The sequence below is a fragment of the Vitis riparia genome, chromosome 5, assembly GCF_004353265.1.
Source record: "Vitis riparia cultivar Riparia Gloire de Montpellier isolate 1030 chromosome 5, EGFV_Vit.rip_1.0, whole genome shotgun sequence".
NCBI lineage: Eukaryota > Viridiplantae > Streptophyta > Magnoliopsida > Vitales > Vitaceae > Vitis > Vitis riparia.
This window is the reverse complement of record NC_048435.1, coordinates 886,091-910,640: the sequence shown is the minus strand read 5'-3', so window position 1 is coordinate 910,640 and position 24,550 is coordinate 886,091. Positions and strand designations below refer to the sequence as shown.

Here is a 24,550-nt window from a genome sequence, read left to right as displayed (position 1 = left end):
AACAGGCACATCCAAAGGCATAATTACAACTTGATCCCCAATATACTTTACATTTGTTTTTGTCATCAACATTTTTCCTTTACAAAAGCAAATCACAAGAACAATAGATTCAGACATGATTTACCTACAAAAAATACAATATCAAATGATTTAATAATCAATGAAAATAATAACAAGTCTTTGTGTTTTGAACTTAACATACATGTGTATTAAAATAATTACAAAAACACACATACAAGAATGTTCAAGAGAAATTGCATATAATCTTTTAACACGTGAATACACAATTATATAATGAAACACCTTCTTACATATTAGGAGGAAAAATATAAATCACTTCATAATAATAATAATTTTTTTTATTTAAATAGTTATCAATGATACAAATATATTCATAGATAAATGTTTGATAAAATTTTAATTTAAAACTTAGATGGTGGGTTATAAATCAATAAATGTTTAGTTAAATCTAAAAGGCTAAATAATTACAAGAATCTCAAAATTAAATAAAAAATAATCCACCAATATTTTTTTTTGATAAAATATCATATATTAAAATAAAATTAAATGTTATCAACCATTAAATAATTATGTTGTTATTCATAAATCACTTGATATTTGATTAAACCTAAAAATCCAAAAAAATTTTAAATCTCAAAATCAAATAAAAGATAACTCACCACAGAAAAATATATTAATAAAATATCAAATACACAATTATAGAAAAAAAATTATTTATATATATATAAATATTATTTGAATATTAAAAATGAAAACAAATAAACATTTTATAAACCTATTTAATATTAATTTTAATTATCCAAAAAAAATCATTTATAAATTAATTTTAATTTATAAATCAATTGAATATTAATTTTAATTTTAATAAAATTGATGCCAACATGATGACCCTTCTCAAATAATCCACCAATAAATTTTTTTTTTGGATAAAATATCATATATTAAAATAAAATTAAATGTTATCAACCATTAAATAATATATAATTTAAATAATTATGTTGTTATTCATAAATCACTTGACATTTGATTATACCTAAAAGTCCAAAAAAATTTTAAATCTCAAAATAAAATAAAAGATAACTCACTGTAGAAAAATATATTAATAAAATATCAAATACACAATTATAGAAAAAAAAAATCATTTATATATATATATATATATAAACATTATTTGAATATTAAAAATGAAAGCAAATAAACATTTTGTAAATCTATTTAATATTAATTTTAATTATAGAAAAAAATCATTTATAAATTAATTTTAATTTAAATTTAAATTTATAAATCTATTGAATTTTAATTTTAATTTTATTTTAGTCTTCAATCTTCTCTTCTTGTTTAGTTTTGCTTTCTTGTAGGGAACCATTGCTGATAGAAAAGTATAGAAAGAGTGACTGCTGTTATGTAGAGAAGTATGAGGATAATGGGGGGCTAATTTGAGTATAATCTAGTTTTTATTTTTATTTTTGTGATTTTTGCAGCATTACATTGTTTATATGGGGGATCACTCGTACCAGGATTCGAAATCTGTGGTTGCAACTAACCATGAGATGCTAGCTTCAATTACTGGAAGGTAAGAGACTATGGTCCCTAAAAAGAATAGACTACTGGTTTTCTGTATCTTGACCTGATTTTGACTGTGTGGATTGTAACATTTGATCCGTTTTTCTATGATTCTAAATGTTGTGGTGGATTGTTTTTAGTGTTGATAGGGCACAGGTAGTGGTACTTCACCATTACAGTAAAAACTTTAAAGGGTTCTTAGCCATGCTTACACCAGAGCACGATTAAAAACTTGCAGGTGTGCATTTTTTCGTATTATAAAACATTGTACATCATTCAAAACATTCTGACTTACTGAATTCCTTTTGATTTTCTTGTGTTGTAGAGAGCGATTCAGTAATTTTTGTGTTCAGGAGCAGGATGAACCCAGTCCATACAACTCATTCTTGGGATTTTTTGGGAATAGACTCTATTGTCCAATATAACCAACTGCCAATGACCTTGTCTTCTCATAGTTTTGCTCAGTATTTTATTTTAACTTCAATTTTTTTGTTTATTTGTCCATGCATCCGTGATTTTTTTTTGGAATTTATAGGACATCAAAGGCGAAGTTAACTTGGGTGCTTCTAAAAAATCTTTGCCTATGGATCTATCAATTTATGGGCCAACAATTTTGGAATCAAAATCAGGACTAGGTGGTGCAGGTAACATTGCCTCACTTTGCATAAAAACTAGGAGATATTTTTATATGGACATATTTTTTGTGTTACTATGAGCAGAATAATGTTTGATGTTATTTCCTCTTTTGTAAAGACCATATGGGTCAACAGTGGTGTTAGTGGAATAACATAGAATAAATTGGGCTCCTTCTATTTTTGGTTGAGACAAATGGCAACAACTAAAAGTTAATATAAGAGGTGGGCTAATGACCCTGATCTAAGACTTGAAAATCTCGTATGACAGTTTCAAGATTGTTGATGGCTTTTTCTTTGGAGGTTTTCTAGTCACTTAGATGTGTTTAATGGCCTTAATACAGTCTCATAGTTGCTTTTATCTTCTAAATCTTGCCAATTTTCATAAGTTCCACCCATGAATGTCGCTAACTTATTATGAGCCTAACAAAGAATTAAAGATAAGGTTTCCAACTTATGGTTACAGCAAATCAAATCCCAAGAATAGCCAAGCAGAGTCTAAATCAAGTAGAGTTGAAGTATTGAAAATTTTAAAACTATTTAGTTTGAGACTCCTTAAAGGATGTAAATAATGTCTTAAATCTTTGGACTAGAACTAGCCCATGATGACTTTGTTTTAACCCTTATAACTTCCCATTTTCTAGCTCTATCTCCTACCACTGGATCATATTCCTGAATTTTAAGGTCAACCAAACAACAGGGAATTTGAAACCCACCAAGTAAGAAAAAGATCATATTACTCAGGATCACTAATGAAACCCACCAGCTTTATTTTATTATAGAGGAATGAGTCCATGGAGTGACTCACATTGTAGAGGAAATTCTGATATCATTTTCTAGAGTTCTACCCCACCCAAATGACAAGTCAAACATGCATGCTTTAACATTACTTTCCTCTATTTTCTGGGCAACCAAACATTCCCAAAATTTGGAGAATAATGTAGAAACCGAAAACAACCCCACACCTTAATCTCCTAACTTAAGATAAAACCCTATTCATTGGCCCTTGAAAAGTGGAGTACTCCGATTTTTTCTGTTCCTATAACAAAAATTAGAGCTTGTCCCTTTCATTTTTGGAGTTCTTAAGAGTGGTCCTCTTCATTTTTGGAGTTTTTAACAGTGGTCCCCTCCATTTTTGGAGTTCTTAACAGTGGTCCCCTCTATTTTTGGTATCTTTAACAAAAAAATTCACGGTGGCTCTCCATTCCATATCTGTTCTCTTTACCAAAACAAAACCTTTTTCTTTTTGCCAAGCTCACAATGAAAAAAAAAAAAAACCGAACACATCTTTACTAAGCTCAATATGAAAATAAAATCAGAAACCAAACACATCTACAACAATAAACTAAAATACGTGAAAACTAAACAGATTTACAAAAAAATATTTAAATTTACGTAAACTAAAAAACTCATAAATCTTATTTGATCAATGATGGAATAAGATGAAAATTTGGAAAATATTGAATTTGAGCCAAGGATGAACCAAAGACAACCAGATGCAACAGGAGACAACATGAAGGACAAATAAAAAGACAAAACCCTAAAGGTAAAAAACCTAACCGAAAAGTGAGAGGAACTCAAAAGGATTCAAAACCGTAGTTGGTAAATACGGTTTTGATTGATTTTTAAAAAAACTCAAAACCGTAATTGGTGACTATGGTTTTTTGACCTGGACTCCTATGTGATAAAGACGCACTAAATTGGGCATTATTTTGGAAATCAGTTTACTTTTTGAATTATTTTTTTTAAATATCCTATTTTGGGTCAAAACTCAATAATCCAAGCGTCCAAATAGTCGAAATGCACCATAAAAGCTATAACCAAAGCTTGTGTGGTTACAGTCAATCCCTACCGTCGATTCTTGCAGCAGTGGGTCCCATGTGATGTAAAAATTAATCGTGGTTTGTCTTTTGGACCCAATTGGGCCCAAAAATTAAACTTTGGTCCATATAAGTTGCATAATTGATCAGGAGGATATTAAATATGAAAAGACCAATATACCCTTTAAAACTATTTTCTACCACAATATTTGACAAACTTTTTTATCTTAATTTTTTTTAATCATTATTCTGAAAATTTATTATTTTTAGAAAACTAATTTTTTTAAAAAATATGTCATTTAAAAAAATAAATTTGACATATTTTTAGTTATTTTTATATACACAATTTTAAAAATATATATTTTTCAAGATTTTTGATTTTTAAATAATAATAATAATAATAATAATAATTTTTTTTTTTTTTTGAAAAATGGTGTATTTTTTTCCAAATCACTAAATTATATTAAATTTTATTGAAGTTTCAAAAAGGAATAAAATTTAAATTAATGTTTTTCTACTCTTTTTTTTTTTTCATAGTGAGCAAAGGTCATTTATGAAAAGATAAGAAAATCATATCATTTTTCTCAATTTTCACATTTTCTCTGGGTTTTGAGCTTAAATGATGAACTTATATAGATAAAAACTTAATATTTGGGCATATTTGGGCCCAACTAGTCCAAAACACCTTTGTCCCTTTATTTTATCACAGATTGAGGACATTTTGGTCATTTCTATATTCAACATGCTCAACATATATATAAAACTATGGCAACTCTCTCCACGTTGATTATACAATACTCGCATCGTAACGAGAGTTGCCATAATCACAACTGAGGAGGTAGATAGTGAGGGTACAGAGAAGATGGTGGTGGAGCGCGACATAGATGATCTCCCGAAGAACGCAGCGAACTACACGGCCTTGACTCCGCTGTGGTTGCTGGAGAGAGCGGCTGTGGTGCATCCCAACAGGAAATCAGTGATCCATGGATCTTTGCAGTACACGTGGCTCGAGACTTATCAGCGGTGCCGCCGATTGGCTTCCGCTCTTTCTAAGTATTCCATAGGCGCCGGCAGTACGGTACTTCGGTTTCTCACATCTCTAAAATTTTCATTCTTCTGCTTGGTAGATGAGAAAATGAAAGAAAAGATAAGAAAATTTGAAAATCTTTTGTTGGTTGCAGTCTTGAAAGCAGCGTGTTTTTGTCCCTTCCTTTTTTTCTTTCCCTCTGAAAATAGGCGGTGAATTTAATTTGATTCGTTTATTTAATTACCACGTTAATTAAATCTTGTGCTGATTGAATATGAATCAAGTTCGTTGGCATGAATTTAGACTTTTGTTTTTTTTCTTTTTGCGTTGTAGATCTGATTTTTTATTCTGTTTTTTTGAAATATAGAAGTAAAAGTAATTTTTAATCACTTGTGTATTCGTTGAAAATCAACATGATTGTTGTGGTTTTGAATCATTTAGTCTCAGGTGTTATTTATTCAAAAGTTGTGCAAAGTCTTAAAAAAATTTATTGATATTTTGATTTTGAATTTTCATTATTACTTTTTCCTTTTAAGAGTTGTTTATTCTAGTTTTTATGTTAATTATCATGCTCAACATCATTATTCCTACTATTGTTGCTCTATTTTGGGTTATTTGATTAAAAGGGTTTCTAAAAATCCAAAATTTGAAATCTGACTGGTATTTTTTTTGGCCTCATTCGGATAAAAATGCCCTCATTATTTTCTTGTAAAAATATATATTCTTTTTAAAACATCTTTATAGATACTTGAAATGATAAAGAATATCTACATAAAAAAATGGATTACTTAAAAAAAAACATGAAAATAGTTAAATTCACAATTTAGGGATTAATTGATCCCTTTTAACTAAATATTTCTTATATTTTTAGAAATTGTTTCAATAATTTGGATATACGAAAAGTTTGGAGCATGAGTTTTGAGTATGTTTATATATTTCCTTTTCGATTTAAATAATATTTATTTTTTTTTAAGGGCATGTTTGCTTAAGGAAATCATTAGGACCATCTTAACTTTATTTTAGGCATCAAAACACAAGATGGGTCCCACTACCCAATTGATATTTATACTAAAATCTTAATGACAAATGGAAATTATGAAACAAAATTTTAAGATAATAACAAAAAAATTTAAAATATATTTATATATCTATCAAAGAAAATAAAAGAAATACAAGATATAATTATAATTTAATTTTGGGTTAGTTTATGTTGTCTTGCTAGGTTTCCTTTTAGATTGAAAAACCATAAATTTGAGTATGTTGAGTATAAAAAAGATTAACGAATCTCGTCCAAATGTTGGGGTTGAGTTCGGATTGGTTCACACTAACCTACCTAAGTTGTAAGGTTAGGTGTTGTTTGTTTGTTTGTTTGTTTGTTTTTTTTTTTTTTTTTTTTTTTTTTTTTTTTAACTTTTCATTAAAAGTAATTTGGTTTTATTGAACTACCAATTTTCCTAAAAAGCTGAAGGATTTAGATCCAATATGCATATCATACTCCTTAACACCTTTTCTTTGTGTAGCCTATACCCACATGTGGAGAGACATAGAGAGAAAGGGGGAGAGAGACCAACAATTGCAAATAACCCTTTTTGGGTTTTCGAACATGTAAATGGGGAAACAAACATACAAATTGTGAAGAAGCAATTTGAATGCATGACCTCTCGTAAAACCAAGTTCTGATATCATGTTGAATAATTAATTTTTTTAAAAGGCTAAAATATTTTGTTTTTTTTTTTTAGTTATTTCTTAAATTTTAGATTGATAGAAAAAACCAAAATATTTAATTTTCTTTTTAATGCAAAAACTAAAGTATTAGTTTTTCTCTACTTGTTAATACTTAATAGAAATTAAATATCGAAAAAACAAATAACTTAATATTTAATACTATTAAACACTATTTTATCTTAAGTTCGATTTAGAATTAAATAAGAAAACAATTACCACCTTAGTTTAATCCACTTATCATACAATTATTCTGAAATATTTAATACTTTATCTACTTATTTTTATTTTTTCAATGGAAAAACCAATAAATATATTAATTATAAATACACAAAATAAATAATACATATGTTTATTTTTTTATGAAAGGGAAAACTAATAAATTAGTAAATCCAACCACGGTGATGGAGATAATCTTTATATATATGAATAATAACTATTTTATACAAATAATAGTTATTAATAAGCTTTGTGTTATGGTTATAATAATTTTGTTATTCTTGACAAATTATATTACAAAAAAATAGTTATAATCGTGGTATAATATATTATTTTGTTATTCCCATTATAATTAGTTGGATTATTTTTTAATAAGTTTTTCCTCAACTATGAAAAGATTATTAATAAGCTTTTACTATTTGCTTATTAAAATAGCCAAAGGGCAATAAGTTGTCTTCATCTCGCTCTATGTCCAATTTCACTGGAAATATTATTACAAGCATAAGAGCAGGAATAATATGGCTGCATTTTAGAAAAAACTTGCTGAAGATTTTTACCTGGCTTGTTTGGATACAAATACCATATTCTTTTTGGATTTGGCATCATTTAGGGCTTATAGTCCATTTCAGTTTCTTGAGTTACTTCCTGAATTAGTTTCCTTTTGGGAAATTATTCTCATTGCTTGGTTGTCTGGGCTGCTTGAAACTTCTTGTTCACCTGACTCGTGAAATCAAAGAGTAATGCAATTGCCTTTGTCATTGTGTGTGTACTTTGATTTTGGGATTCTCATCCCTGCTCCTTTCATCGTATTCATCATTGTAAAAAGCATGGAATTTTCTAACAGTGTTCCACTGGACCTCACGAGGTTTTATAATGATGGCCAGAATTATGAATCGTTGATCATTCTGGTTTCCCTCCATCCTAACTTTGTATCTGATAAATTGCCTCTATGTTGGATTGGAGCTAGTTGGTGGCTGAATCTTAGTGTTCTGATTATACTGCTAGGTAGCCATAATTGCACCAAACATCCCTGCCATGTATGAAGCTCATTTCGGGGTTCCCATGTCTGGAGCGGTGGTGAACTGTGTTAACATTCGTCTAAATGCACCGATAATTGCTTTCCTTCTTGAGCATTCATCGGCAGCAGTTGTAATGGTGGATCAAGAGTTTTTCCCATTGGCAGAGGAAGCTTTGAAAATCTGGTCAGACAAAAGCAAAAATGATTTTAAGCCTCCACTTCTAATCGTCATAGCTGATGAAAGCTGCGATCCTAAAGGACTAGAATATGCTTTGAGGAAAGGGGTCATTGAATATGAGCAGTTCCTGGAAACAGGAGACCCTGAATTTGCATGGAAACCACCACAGGATGAGTGGCAGAGTATTGCTTTGGGGTATACTTCTGGAACAACAGCCAGCCCTAAGGGGGTAGTGTTGCACCATAGGGGAGCATATATCATGGCCCTCACTGGTGCTCTTGTATGGGGGATGAATGAAGGAGCTGTGTACCTATGGACACTTCCAATGTTTCATTGTAATGGCTGGTGTTTCACTTGGACACTTGCTGCTCTTTGTGGGACCAACATATGCCTTCGGCAGGTACTTCTGAATCCTTTGTTTTTACCTCAATATGTTGGAGAATTCATGCTTATCTTAAAAATGTCTTCAATATGTTGAAATGCTTTGCCAAACACTACAAGGCAGTTTGAAAACAGTTGCAGGCCGCCAAAAGGGGTTTGCTAATGTGTTCATGCTCCTCTGCTTTGTACATTTTTGTAGGTTGCAACCAAGGCAATTTATCAAGCCATAGCCAACGATGGTGTAACCCACCTCTGTGCTGCACCAGTGGTCCTCAACAGCATAGTCAATGCCCCCAAAAGTGAAACCATCCTTCCCCTTCCACGCGTGGTCCATGTAATGACAGCTGGGGCTGCTCCGCCCCCTTCTGTTCTCTTTGCCATGTCCCAACAAGGCTTTCGAGTCACCCATACCTACGGACTCTCAGAAACCTACGGCCCCTCCACAGTATGTGCATGGAAACCTGAATGGGATGAACTACCACCTGAAACTCAAGCCCGTCTCAATGCACGCCAAGGCATCCAATACATCGGCTTGGAGGGCCTAGATGTGGTCAGCACCACAGACATGAAGCCTGTCCCTGCCGATGGAACCACCATTGGTGAGATTGTGATGCGGGGTAATACTGTGATGAAGGGCTACTTAAAGAACCCGAAAGCCAACGAGGAAACTTTTGCAAATGGATGGTTTCATTCAGGTGATCTTGGGGTGAAGCATCCAGATGGGTACATACAACTTAAGGACCGATCAAAAGACATCATCATCTCTGGAGGCGAAAACATAAGCAGCGTGGAGGTTGAAAATGCTGTATACTTGCACCCTGCAGTGCTAGAGGCATCAGTGGTGGCAAGGCCAGATGACCGCTGGGGGGAATCGCCTTGTGCTTTCGTGACGTTGAAGCCAGGGGTTGATAGCTCCGATGAAAGACGCCTGGCAGAAGATATTATGAAGTTCTGCCGATCCAAGTTGCCGGCTTACTGGATTCCAAAATCTGTGGTGTTTGGACCATTGCCCAAGACAGCCACTGGGAAGATACAGAAGCATCTGCTGAGGGCCAGGACGAAGGAGATGGGACCTCTTAAGAAGAGCAAGCTGTAGTAATCTCTCAGGGTAGTCCATGAATGAATAAAAAGATGGATCTTCTTGTTGCCGGTTAGTCTCCCTCGTACTCTGTTAATTCGTTCAGTTCGGGCTATAGGATTTGTGGTTGGGCTACTAATACGGTTAAACATTTGAAGAAAAATGCTTCTCTCATATTCACCTTCCCCAATTGGGACTATCATGTACTGTTACTTATTTAGGAACTCGTTTGGACGACTGAGTCAAAGACCGGGTCAAAAAGCCCACCATGAATAATCAACATTTGAATATTCTATTTATAAAGTCAATTTCAAAATACATATCGATGTGATATTTACATGTATTCTGATGTATGTTATCCCTATCACATACAGATCAGGTTGGTCTGGAATCTTGGACCGATTTGATGTGTTGATGGTATGGGCCATGTTGTAGCCCATTGACAGGCCAGGCCTTGAGATTTCAAAGGTCAGGATAGAAATGGGCCTTGTGGTGGACCCATCTATGGTAGTTCCTAATGTTTTGCTAACCAAAATTTGGTGGGGTGGGATAAGAGCAATGGAGCTCCTTCAATCCATGTCTTTTATATTCTCTGTTTCATTTGTTGTTCCTTTAAGGCCTGTTTGGTATACAAGAAATAAGAATAAAAATAGGATGAAAACAAGGATGAATCATAATCCAATGTATAATAATCAAAATCTTAGTACGAGTGTATTTGGTTTTCATGACAATTATTTTTTTTTAATTTTAAATTATTTTTTATTTCTATTTTCATTCCAAAAAAAGAAAAAAGAAAAAAGAATACATTAATAAATGAGAGATGAAATTAAGAGTTTGTTTGAGCATTGTTGTAACGACCTGCACCCAACCATGTAGATATTGTCCGCTTTGGGCCCAAGGGGGCCCTCACGGCTTTAAAACGCGTCTACTTGGTTAAGAGGAGCCTCTACATATATAGCACCAGGAACATTCTCCCCTATCCGATGTGGGACATCACAAACACCCCCCCATGCAGACACAACGTCCTCGTTGTGTCCCATGAGATTGCGGGGCCAAACAGACAAAGCCAAACAAACCCCCACACCGGGGTTGGGGGATCGGCTCTGATACCATTTGTAATGACCCGCACCCAACCATGTAGATATTGTCCGCTTTGGGCCCAAGGGGGCCCTCACGGCTTTAAAACGCGTCTACTTGGTTAAGAGGAGTCTCTACATATATAGCGCCAGGAACTTGCTCCCCTATCCGATGTGGGACATCACAATTTGTAACGACCCGCACCCAACCATGTAGATATTGTCCGCTTTGGGCCCAAGGGGGCCCTTACGGCTTTAAAACGCGTCTACTTAGTTAAGAGGAGCCTCTACATATATAGCGCCAGGAACATTCTCCCCTATCCGATGTGGGACATCACAAACAACCCCCCATGCAGACACAATGTCCTCGTTGTGTCCCATGAGATTGCGGGGCCAAACAGACAAAGCCAAACAAACCCCCACACCGGGGTTGGGGATCGACTCTGATACCATTTGTAACGACCCGCACCCAACCATGTAGATATTGTCCGCTTTGGGCCCAAAGGGGCCCTCACGGCTTTAAAACGCGTCTACTTGATTAAGAGGAGCCTCTACATATATAGCACCAGGAACATTCTCCCCTATCCGATGTGGGACATCACAATTGTTTTTAAAAAACAATTTTTTTTTTATTTCTATAAATAAAAAATTGTTTTTCAAATTTAAAAACATATTTGATATTTTTTTGAGAAGATATTTTAATTATTTTCATTTGTTTTCTAAAATTGTTTTAAAAATAATTCTATAAATATAGAAAATGATTTAAAATAAAGTATTACAAGTAAAAACCATTTTTAAAAAACATTTACAAACACAAAATATAGTTTCAAAACATGTCAAGTTCTCAAATAGACTTTTATGTTAGTAAACATCAAAAAACTGTTTTTTAAAAACTATTTTTAGAAACTATTTTGAAAACGTTTCCAACAAGTCAAAGATTTTCATTCTCATTCTTCATTACATGATTTCAAACGTCATTTTTCTAGCAATAGAAGACTCCATTTGAAGAACTTTCAAATGATGCAATAGGATTACAAACCAAAAACAAAAAAAAAAACAAAAAAAAAAAGGTCAAGCAAACGTTGATGCTATCATTATTGGCCAGGCTTTACAGAGAAAGTGGTATTCCAAATGAGGAGGAAAGCTTTAAGGATAAGGAGAAAGCTGAATTCAGAATGGTTTGTTGGCAGATATATCTTCAGTTGCGTCACTGAGATGGTATTTTAAAGGATAAGAATCTTATATATTATATTATGCATCCATCCATCCATCCATAATCTTGGGCATGCTACAATGCTCCTTCAATCCACCCTCCATAAAGTTAGGTCCCAATCCATGCAAGGTGGGATGGTTCATATTTCTTCATGCTCATCCAACTTGTAGCATCAATGGACCCATCCCCTTTCATCCAGTTAGGCCTCTTTCTTCTCCAACTCGTCTACCTACCAATCATTACTTCAATTTCACGTTAATGCTGAATAAGACATCCTATATTTATTTTTCAACTAACCCTACTATGTAGGTTGTTTGAAACTTCTAAGAAATAAGTTGGACAATTTTTTACTACAAATTTTCTTTCCAAGAAGCAAGAGAAAATATTGATATTTCAATTTTACAAATATACATATCATTCAAATGGATTGAGTTGCAAAGTAGTTGTTCAATGGGGATCCAATAATGAAAATATCACTGGTTTGATTTTACAAAAATATGGATATGGATATTGATAATAATTTTCTTAAATTAAATATATCATAAAATCATAAAAATAACTAAAAATATGAATATTTTTAGATACAAAAATATCAATGTTGATAGAAATTTTCTTAAAATTGAAAATATCATAAAAAATGACTAAAAAATGTGAAAATTTTTAGATAAAACTTTGATAAATAAGAAAATAATTAATAGTACGAATATTAAATTGGGTTTTTAAGAGAATAATGTACAATAGTATCAAATAATAAAAAAATATGTATTGATATTGATGTGTATTACCAAACAATTAGTGTTTATCATGAATAAAAAAATTATTTGAATCTGTCTTTATATTACATATAAAATTTTATATGACCTTAGTAGACTATGTTTTAGTTTTGAAATTTCGTTGAAAATTTGAAAACATAGATGACTTAGGTATACCAAGATATTTTCATCATTTTTTATGGATAAAGATAATTAAATATTTAATGAAAATATGGGAAATATCATAAATACTGTCATCCTCATATTGTTGACCATAACAATGACACTTAATGAAGAAAAACTTGGGACATTAAGGTTATGTTTGTTCCCCAAAAATACTAAGAAAAGAAAAAAATGAAAAGGAAAATGATTTTTTTATATTTGGTTGTCCTATGAAAAATATCAAAGAAAATCAAATATGATTAAAACTACTTAAAAACTTATGTATTTTTAAATTATTTAATCTTTATATTGATGAGTTAAAATAAATAAAATGAGTTTGAAGTAACAAAAAAAATAATTTATCAACTTTTAATCTATTTTTTTATTTTCCTTCACTTTTTCTTTCCCTCTGTTTTTCCTTTATATTTTCTTTCCCTTGCATTTTCCTTCAAATTTTCTGGGAATCAAACATAGCCTAAAGGTTTTTAGTTGGGAAGCAAAACTGGGGACATTAAAGGTTTTAGTTGGGAAGCGTTTTTGAAAATGTTTTTTAAAAATTATTTTATAATGTTTTGTACAACAAAATTATGTTTCTAATTTGGTTATTTATTTATTTATTTATAATTTTTAAATATTTTTTAAAAACAAAATTTATAAGTAGTGTTTTATTTTTAATCATTTTTTATAATGATTTTTAAAAAATCTTGTATATATTTTTTTTCTTTTCGAAAATAGCTACCAAAAAGCTTAAATCTAATCTCAACCTTAAAGCTAGTCTCAAAATATTAAGGTGGTGTTTATTTTTTTGGTTTTTTGCTGAAAACAATTTGTTTTAAAAATTTATGTCGTTTATTTTTTTTATTTTTTTATGACTTATTATAAACTTTTTACTAAATAGAAAAAAAATTAAAATATGTAGTTTTTTTCTAAATAAAAAAGTAATTTTTTTACTTTTAATATTTAATAAAAATAAATATTATAAAAATAAATAATTTAAGATTTAACACTATTAAGCATTCGGATTCTATTTAGTAAAAAATAATCCTCAGCTAAGTTCTAAATAAGATGATGAGGATAAGGTTCATCGTTAAGAGGAAAGCAAGCCTTATCACCATTTAACACCCTAAATCAACACTCAACTTTTTGTCTTGATCAATAAATGAAAAATACTTTTAGGGTTGATCAACAAATGAAACAAGGACTTAGATTCTATCGGCGAGTCGAGGTCAAATTCAAATTGGGATGTAGAGACGAGGAGACAGAAGAGGATGGAAGGAGAGGCGATTGGGCAGCATAGTGACATCAATCCAGAAGAGTGTGCTCCGACAAAACAACCCCACAAAAGCTCTCATGGGAACATCAGCCTCAGACACATATAACGGAAATAATGATGGTGGGTTGGCCAAACACTCCCTTAAGACTTGAGATGTTTGGTATTCGAAGGTCCTTGTCTCAAGCTGCAGATGTGAAGGTTGTTAAATAAATAAAACCGATTTTCTTTTTCTTTTTCCCCTTGCCTTTGTAAAACGAAGCGTTCCAGCTTTTTTGTTATCCAAGGAATGATGCAACATTCAAGTTGTCTCGAACCTTCTTAACCAATTTTCAGCTAGTTGAACTGCCTTTACTTTTTCTTTTCTTTTTCCTTAAAGAAAAAAAAAAAAAACCCCTTCTATGTATATATATAAATTATGACATTTTGCCATGAGTTAATGAAGAAAAAAAAAATTTCTTTTTCATGACAATGATTTTTTTTTTAATTATTAATTTTTTTTTATTTCTATTTTCATTCTAAAAAATAAAAGAATGAATGAGAAATGAAATTAAGAGTTTGTTTGAGCATTGTTTTTAAAAAACATTTTTTTATTTGTATAAATAAAAAATTGTTTTTCAAATTCAAAAACATATTTGATATTTTTTGATAAAAAATAGTTTTTTGAGAAGATATTTTAATTATTTTCATTTGTTTTCTAAGGTTGTTTTAAAAAATAATTCTATAAATATAGAAAATGATTTAAAATAAAGTATTACAAGTAAAAACCATTTTTAAAAACATTTACAAACACAAAATATAGGTGCGGACCCCGCATTTCGGCTCATGCGTTTCTCATTCGATGGCGAGCTCGATTTTATTTGAAAAATTGATTTTAATTGATTAAGAAAATGACTTGGAGTCGCCACCTATTTAGTGTTTTATTTTTAAGAGGGTAAACAAAATAAGAAAGAAAACCCTAGGTGTGACTCTTTGTTTTGGAAAAAATTGGTCTACAACAAACCGGATCGGGTTCGGGGGTCAGGTTACTTATCGGGAAGGTATGGTAAGGACCGTAGCACCCTTCTAAGTCTCTAAAGTCGGGTCTCTACTAATAAAATAAAGCAATCATGACAATTGATGATGGAATCAATGAATACTCAGAGTGATCATGCACATGTGAGAATCTAAACATGCATACATAAAATACCAGAATGGGAATAGATACGTACCTGGGTGACGAGCCACAATGCGCTTATCAAAAAGTGAGGTTAGTGCACAATTAAAGAATAATTTCAAGCATGTCATAGGGCAGAATAGAAGCAATCATGCATGGCAACTAAATCAATTAATTATAAAGTCACATATGTCGGGCTCCCACCAAAACCCATTTATTTTGTATGAATTAATATCACAGATTCCATTATTCCGGAATTATGAAAAAAAAAATAACAATCATGCCTATTAAAATCAAGAGGAGCAGAAGATTGCGGGCGGAAATGGATCCGGCGAATCGCGAGTGTCTAATGAGCCAAGCTATCCGGAAAATCTGAAGTGTCGGCTGGACAGAATTCCGGATGTGAGACATCCGGAGAAGGTGGGGCGTCGGTCGGACAGAATTCCAGATGTGAGACATCCGGAGAAGGTGGGGCGTCGGCGAACAGAATTCCGGATGTGAGACATCCGGAGAAGGTGGGGCGTCGGCCGAACAGAATTCCGGATGTAAGACATCCGGAGAAGGTGGGATGTCGGCGGACAGAATTTCGGATATGAGACATCCGAAGAAGGTGGGGGTGTCGGTCGGACAGAATTCCGGATGTGAGACATCCGAAGAAGGTGGAACGTCAGCCGGACAGAATTCTTCCCCGGGTGGAATGATAAATAAATAAATGAATAAAAAGAAATGTAGGCACGACCCCACAAATCAAAAGCATGTGATGAATCTTCTCTCAAAATTTTCCAGAATAGAGAGAATGAGTAAGTATACTCCAGGCATCGAGGATAAGCCGCTAACAAATCAAGAAACAGAGGAGAGCAGTTTAAAATAGTCGGTGTAAACAAGTTGAGAGCCAAGTTAGAAATCAAGCACAACATGGAGGCAAACGAACTCAGATTCCATAAGAACATAATAAAATCTCCAATGCCCGCACCCAAACACCAAAATAGAATCTTATCGATATCCAAAAACAAAATAGAGAAGGTAATGAACAAGATCCATGCCTGAAAAGCTTCCTCGCAGATGGAAGCTCACCTGACTTCGAGCCCCTGTTTTTATGACCCTTCTGGAAGATGCCTAGATCCGCACCTCCTTTCCAAAGGCTACTCTTCGAACTCTCCTCTCCTCCCCTCGTTCTCCCTCTCAGCCGTTCTTCTTTTTCGTTTTTCTCTAATGTTGTCTCCCTTTTTTTTTTTTTTTTTTCTTCCCTTTTTCTTGCAAGCCACTCTTCTGCCCTCCTATTCACCGGTCAGCCAACATGGCTTTCGCAACCACCCCCTTCAGCTGCACGCCTCATGCAGACGACCTCTTGTTCTTAGCTGGGGGTCCCCTACCTCTACAGTCTGCAGCTTTCCAAATCCCCTTTACAGGTGTCGAATTCTGATAGCTCCTCAAAACACTAATCTGATTCTCTGTTAGCCTCTCCAAAGACGCCACGTGGTCTCCCGGGATCGTGCCACCTGACCAAATAACCTGCATGAAAGGTGAGAACGAAAGTGCCCCAAAATGGGGGTCTATAATAGGTTTAAAACATTTCAAGTTCTTAAACAGACTTTTATAAAACTGTTTTTTAAAAACTATTAATGTGTTTGTTAAGTTGTTAATTAATGATACTATTTCATATTGTATCCATGTTTCTTTTTGCTATATACGGTCTATTCATTTGTTACAATTTTCATACTTTTAACCTAATTAATAATTTAGACGGTGCTACTCAATCTCATCTACTTATCTATAAATGCATTCAATTCGACGATGAATGACTCCAGCCTTCCCCTATTTCCTTTCTTCCTTCTACTCCTTTATTACTTTTAATATTCCATTTATTTTAAGTTTCATGTGAATCCAAATGGAAAAAGTAGTTGTCATAGCATTATTAACACTTAGCTGAAAATGGACTACAAATTTACAAGTACCCAAAATTTGATTAGATTTCTTTAAGGTGCTATGAAGTGGACATATAGAAATAGAGAAAATGTAATACCTTGGAAGTAACAAAGAACTCTTTTTCCTTTCTTGTGAAATAATACAAGGTGTACTTCATACGCATCACAATGTGATATCATCTTTCTTGGTAGTTTCTAAAGCTTTAAAATTCAGAATTATTTATTAACTTAGGTTTGAAACCTATCTTGAAAATAGTTTCTATTTTAAAAGGACAAAATAAAAATGAATTTTACTTTTATTTTTTTAAAAATATTAAATAAATAATAATTTTTATATAAGATACAAAAAATTTTAGAGTCTACAATGGTTTTAAATAATCGAGTTATAAAAAAAAATATTATTTCAAAATTTCAAGTTTTTTTAAATGATTTTTAAAGGAATAAATGTTTAAATTTATATATATATTTTATAAGATATTCAATTTTTATACACAAGTTTCTAATTTTTAAAATAAAAAATAAGAAGTACATCCAAATTGATATTTAAAAAAATATTTTTTTTGAGAATTTGTTTAGAAAATAAGTTATCTTTAGAATAAATTTTAATTATTTTAATTATTTTTTGTATAGTACATGATACTTTTGTGAAGAATAAATCAAAAAAATTGTTTTACATATTTAAGTTTCCAAATTAATTTTTTTTCTTAAAAATATTTAAAAATCCTTGTTTCAAGAATTTTTTTTTTTAAATTATTTTTGAACATGTTACAAAAAAAAAAAATCTATAAAATTTTAAGTTAAATGTGAAATGATAAGTTCAAAGATTACACTAACTTTTTAAAAGTTAAATGATAAATGTTTTTTTTGGATTGATTTATTTTAGCATTTCTTTATTTATTCAATCTAAAAAAAGAGGCTTAGATTTTGAATTAATTAATTTTTTGCTTTAATTTAAACAACCCAAACAGGCCTAAACTTTTATTCCTTCAATTTATAAGCACAAAGAGGGTGGAACATGACTTTGAAATTAACCTATAGTCATGAAACTTTATCTTAAGATTTTTAATTCCTTTAATTGATACAATACAAAGAAGATTGCATTTGTAAAATAATTTAAAGAAAAAAAAATACCATACAACAAAATAAATTATATGCATTGAAAAAGAAAAAGGTAAGATCCTCCCTTAGATATTTTTTTATTTTTATTTTTAAAAATAAAAATAGAAGTGAATTATATTTAGAAACATAGGAACTTTTATGATAAGTTTTAAAAAATATTTAAAAAATTAAGAACTTGTTTAACCGTATTTTTTAAACTTGTTTTTAACAATAATTTTTAAACCGGTCAAGTAAAACTAATTCCTACTTGTTTTCTATTTCACTTTGACGATTAAATAGTCTTAGAAATGTTTAAAAATAATTTTATATTTTTAAAAATAGAAAATCGTTGTTAAATCATATAGATATATTCTAATTATTACCTCTAATTTTAAAAAATAAAAGGTATTTTATGTTAATGATTTTAAATTTTATACACAAATTATTTATATCTTTTTTAAAAGTATGTGGAGATTTTTTTTAAAATAAAAACAAAATCAATAAATACCATGATGTTAAAATCTCTTTAAAAAAATCTCTTAAAAATACGGTAGCTTAAAAATCTCTTTAAAAAAGAAAATCCAACAAAGTGGGGCCAACCATGGCTGCCAACTGATGATTAGCCAGAGGAGAGATTCCCTAGTCCGTGACCCCATTTTCCGTCTATCCAAACAGGGGCATTACAGCCATTTTCCCTTTACTCTACGTGATTGCCTAATATGCGTGTTACACTCACTCATCACTCTCCATCTCCACACCCCCATCGACGTGTAAACCCAATCATCTACACATCATTCTCTTCTCTCTATAGTCTATATATACCCACACCCCCTCCCCCCTTTTCTCACACAAGAACAACTAAAAAAGATGTCTTACACCCAATTCTCAGTTCTTCTTCTCCTAGCAGCTCTTCTCTGCTCATTCGCAGAAGCTCGAGAGCCTTTCGCATGCGACCCACGAAATGGGGTCACCAGAAACTTGCCTTTCTGTAGAGCATCTCTGCCAATCCAAGAGAGAGCCAGAGACCTAGTTGGAAGGTTGACATTGCAGGAGAAGATAAGGCTGCTGGTGAACAATGCCATAGACGTGCCCAGGCTGGGGATTAAGGGATACGAGTGGTGGTCGGAGGCTCTTCATGGGGTCTCCAACGTGGGTCCCGGCACCAAGTTCGGCGGCAGCTTCCCCGGCGCCACCAGCTTCCCTCAGGTCATCACCACCGCCGCTTCCTTCAACGCTTCTCTCTGGGAAGAGATCGGACGGGTATGGCTTCTTTGTTTTCTCTTCATTTTTTTGCCATTTTCCGTGTTCATTAATTTCATCATTTTATTATTATTATTTTAAGATTTTCGATTCTTTAGCATAGGAAATTCCTTGGTGGTTTCCACTGTCTCTCTGGGATTGAGCCTTGAGGACCACATAAGAGGCCAAAATTTTCAAGATAGAGACCCGTGATTAGAAAAAAGAGTGGTATGATGGAGAAAATGGACTTAAAGACTAAGAAAATAATTTCAACCCGGAAAATATTCTTAATTTTAAAGTCTATCCATAATTCTCGTGACTACTTTTCTTTTCCTCTCTCAAAAATGTTTTAATTAATTTATTGTTTGGCGCACATTTAAGTTTAATACATCCAACCTAAAATAACTAGGATTTTGAATATTATTTTCTACAATTTTTTTTTTTAAATTTTAATATAAGAACATGCCATGAAGGCTGATTTTATTCAATAACGAACAAGAAATCCAAGGCCAAAATTGTATTTCACCCACACTATTATTTTGGTGGTCCATTGTCATCTTAAATGGGCATGCCTCTATCAGAAAAGTACAGGTATGTCTACATGAGCAAGTTGGAGAGGAAGGAGCCCATGCTTACGTTTGTTATTCCACAAATATATATATATATATATATATATATATATATATATATATATATATATATATATATATATATATATATATTTTATACAAACAATAATAATAATAGTTGACGGCTTGTAGGTGAAGCAATGAGACAGGCCTTGTGTATTTTTTGTAATGGAGAGTTTGGTAGGTAGAAGTGGACGTGTAGGGCAGGCCTCATCTAGTCATGTGTACATATTTTTAGTCATAAATGTTAGGAAGAATATGCAGAGATTGTTGAGTCATGGCTTATCCAAAACCTTTCATGTAGTTTTCACTTCTCTCACATAATTGATAATTCCTTTCACTTAAATAAATAAATAAATAAGTGCCCTTTTGGCTTTAGATAAAAATTAATAATTCAATTCGATATTATTATTATTATTATTATTATTATTTTAAATTATAAACTTTTTAAAGCAAAATTCGGAAATGATATAAATGTTTTTGTTGAGTCTATGATTACAGTTGAGAGAAGACTTATGATGGAGTTTGAAGATGTTGATTTTTGAGCTCTGGGCCCATGCCAAATTCAAATTGCTTGAAACCTATACTATATGGTATTTAATTCACTCTGAAGATGCTGGTTTCATAATTGTTCACTAGAAAAAAACAAAGAAAAGTTCTATGTGATGCGCCTTTCTCTTGCCTTCTTCCACTTTTGATCCGCATGGTATTATTAATTTATTATGTGTACCGTCATCTAATAATTTAAATTTGGTTGTGGACTTCTAATGAGCTGGATTGTATATTCTACTGTTGCGGATTCAATATCCTATAATTTTCCTAAAATAATTATTGCAAGTTGTACTTTCCCATCATGGCGGGGACAACCAAACTCAGCCCCACAATGTGTTGGTTGCAAGCTGCAACGTCCAAGTCAGAGTAGTTGATTCCTGGGACTTTAATCAGGAATAGAATTAATCTGACCTTTTCATGACGCAATTCCAAAGTGTTGACGAAAACTGCCTTCCATTTTTATGGGAGTTGAACATTTTTAGTGTGTGTGTCCAGGTGGTGTCCGATGAAGCAAGAGCAATGTACAATGGTGGAATGGCTGGTCTTACGTATTGGAGCCCGAACGTGAACATATTCAGAGACCCCAGATGGGGCCGAGGGCAGGAGACTCCAGGCGAAGACCCCGCCGTGGCCGCAAAGTATGCAGCGGCGTACGTAAGAGGCCTCCAAGGCAATGCCCGAGACAGATTGAAGGTAGCCGCATGTTGTAAGCACTACACCGCCTACGACCTTGATCACTGGGGCGGCATCGATCGATTCCATTTCAACGCCAGAGTAAGCAACAACTTAATTCCCAATGATAAAATCATAAAACCCGAAAATTAATCGAAACCATGCATTCCTGGTATGATTTTCCCAAAATTCCATGGCGGTGTAGGTTAGCAAGCAGGACTTGGAGGACACGTATGATGTTCCGTTCAAGGCGTGCGTGGTGGAGGGGAATGTTGCCAGTGTGATGTGCTCGTACAATCAGGTGAACGGGAAGCCCACATGCGCTGATCCTCATCTCCTCCGCGACACCATCCGCGGCGACTGGAAACTCAATGGGTGAGTCACTGACTCGGTGGCCATCACATCTCAAAGTCTAGGGATTTAACTTATGAATTTCGGAACGTAACTCTCTTCTTTTATGTGGGACAGATACATAGTCTCGGACTGTGACTCGGTCGGGGTCTTCTACGATGAACAACACTACACTGCAACACCTGAGGAAGCTGCTGCTGTTGCCATTAAAGCTGGTTAGTAATCTTGATTGGAAACTGTTTTTAAAAATAGTTACCGTGAAAATGGTTTCAAACATGATAAAGCGAGAAAATTGTTTTTATATTTGAATTACCAAAAATAATTTTATTTTTTAGATAGACCAATTCTCTCAACTCCGTAGAATCTAATTACTTTGTATTTGTGATTTTCTGTAGGTTTGGATTTGGACTGTGGGCCGTTTCTTGCGATCCACACAGAGGCGGCCATAAGGGGAGGGAAGCTGACCGAGGCCGATGTAAATGGGGCCTTAATAAATACAATTTCGGTCCAGATGAGATTGGGAATGTTTGATGGGGAGCCTTCGGCCCAGCCCTACGGGAATCTTGGCCCAAGGGATGTTTGCACTCCGGCCCACCAGCAGTTGGCCCTTGAGGCGGCCCGACAAGGCATTGTTCTGCTTCAGAATCGTGGGCCAGCCCTGCCACTGTCCACGAGCCGTCACCGGACTATTGCTGTTATTGGGCCCAATTCTGATGTTACCGAAACCATGATTGGGAACTATGCCGGTAAGTCGATTACATTGGGTTAATCTTTGCCCCGGAACCTTAATTTTATCTATCTCTACATTTATATACAAAATCAAGAGCATTTCTAAAGAAGCAACTGGATGAATCCATTAGAAAAAAATCATAGTATTTATTAGGTTAATTCTAGTATGACTCATTATTGACACTATGTGCAGGTGTTGCATGTGGTTACACAACTCCCCTGCAGGGAATTGGGAGATATGCAAGGACAATTCACCAGGCAGGTTGCTCGGGCGTTGCCTGTAGAGATGACCAGCTATTCGGAGCGGCGGTGGCTGCTGCTCGGCAGGCTGATGCGACAGTCCTAGTGATGGGGTTGGACCAATCCATTGAAGCAGAATTCAGAGACAGGGTGGACATCCTCTTGCCTGGCCGCCAACAGGAGCTCGTATCAAAGGTAGCCATGGCCTCCAGAGGCCCAACCGTGCTGGTCTTGATGTCTGGTGGCCCTATTGATGTGTCGTTCGCTAAGAACGATCCCCGCATTGCAGCAATCATCTGGGTGGGTTATCCTGGCCAAGCCGGAGGAACTGCCATTGCTGATGTTTTGTTTGGAAGAACCAATCCAGGTAGACTTTTTCTTCTTTCACAGGAATGTGATCATACTCAAACATATATATTTTTATATATACCGGTTGATTGTATGTATTGGGTTTTTGAATATCAGGAGGGAAGCTGCCTGTAACATGGTACCCGCAGAGCTACCTACGAAAGGTGCCAATGACGAACATGGCGATGAGGGCAATCCCTTCAAGAGGGTACCCTGGGAGGACCTACCGTTTCTACAATGGCCCAGTGGTGTTCCCCTTTGGACATGGCTTGAGTTACTCCACTTTTGCCCACTCTTTAGCCCAAGCTCCGACCACCGTTTCAGTCTCCCTCGCCAGCCTTCAAACCATCAAGAACTCAACCATAGTGAGCAGCGCAGCAGTCAGGGTCAGCCACGCCAACTGCAACACACAGCCACTGGGCTTGCACATTGATGTGAAGAACACTGGGACCATGGATGGGTCTCACACACTTCTCCTCTTCTCCACTCCACCCCCTGGAACATGGTCTCCAAACAAGCGGTTACTGGCTTTTGAGAAAGTTCATGTGGCGGCAGGGTCTCAGGAGAGGGTGAGATTTGATGTTCATGTCTGCAAACACCTCTCTGTAGTAGACCACTTTGGAATTCATAGAATTCCAATGGGTGAACACCATTTTCACATTGGAGACCTCAAGCATTCCATCTCCCTCCAAGCAACTTTGGAGGAGATCAAATCCAAGTAAATACCAGGAACTGATCATCACCATACCAATTAAAAAAAAATAAAGGAAAATTAAGGAGAAGAAGCCATAATGGCATATCTCTATATATCAGTAGGAGATGAAAAAGACTCAAAAGAGTCCCACTACAAATGTAAAAATGACGAGATCAAGTTCTCAGGCACTAAAACCAAAGCCAAAAGACAATTAATACAATAGGGATTGAGTGGAATTTAGACAAAATTAGTGAGTGAAAGCAATAAATTATGCTAGAAACTAGCTTAAACCCAGTCTTTTTCTCTTGTACCTTGCCTCCCAAATGTCCAGTATCCTTGTGTATTGCTCCAAAATGGGCTGTAAAATAAACTCTTGATTACAGTTTCTATGCAGATTTGTTGATCCTCTTATGGGCTCCCTACTAAGTTAAATATTTTAATTATGTCATTTTTTTTTTCCTTCTAGAATGAATCTTTCACTCTTTGCCTTTCAATGAATCCTTAAGTCTATCCCTGGGATAAGTATCAATGGGAAAAGGACCATCTTGGTGGGTAGATGGTATCAAACCCAGTAATCCCTGTGGGCAAGCAGATGTCAGATTCTAAATGCCAAGGGCCAATGGTCTGGATGCTCATGCTGTTTTTAAAAATATTTCCAAAAACAGTTTTTAAGATCTAATATCTTTTGGTAACTTGAAATTTTCTTAATTTGCTTTTTATATTTTTAAAAATAATTTTTATATGTTGTGTTTTATTTTAAATTAACTTTTAAATTTATATAATAT

General features: G+C 33.7%; 2 protein-coding genes across 2 annotated transcripts; both read left to right on the top strand.

The window, feature by feature from the left end:
• The first annotated feature begins 4,839 nt into the window (after positions 1-4,839).
• LOC117913811 (acetate/butyrate--CoA ligase AAE7, peroxisomal-like) lies at positions 4,840-9,977 on the top strand. Its single transcript, XM_034828859.1, has 3 exons — positions 4,840-5,114; positions 8,010-8,600; positions 8,781-9,977. Exons 1-3 carry the CDS (start codon positions 4,899-4,901, stop codon positions 9,675-9,677), a joined length of 1,704 nt encoding a protein of 567 aa, XP_034684750.1. The 5' UTR covers positions 4,840-4,898; the 3' UTR covers positions 9,678-9,977.
• A 9,169-nt stretch (positions 9,978-19,146) lies between these two features.
• LOC117914943 (putative beta-D-xylosidase) lies at positions 19,147-24,191 on the top strand. The gene is made up of 7 exons (XM_034830467.1): positions 19,147-19,571; positions 21,227-21,505; positions 21,609-21,778; positions 21,872-21,969; positions 22,150-22,500; positions 22,677-23,090; positions 23,189-24,191. The coding sequence occupies exons 1-7, from the start codon at positions 19,179-19,181 to the stop codon at positions 23,791-23,793; spliced, it is 2,310 nt and encodes a 769-aa protein (XP_034686358.1). The 5' UTR covers positions 19,147-19,178; the 3' UTR covers positions 23,794-24,191.
• The last annotated feature ends 359 nt before the right edge of the window (positions 24,192-24,550 follow it).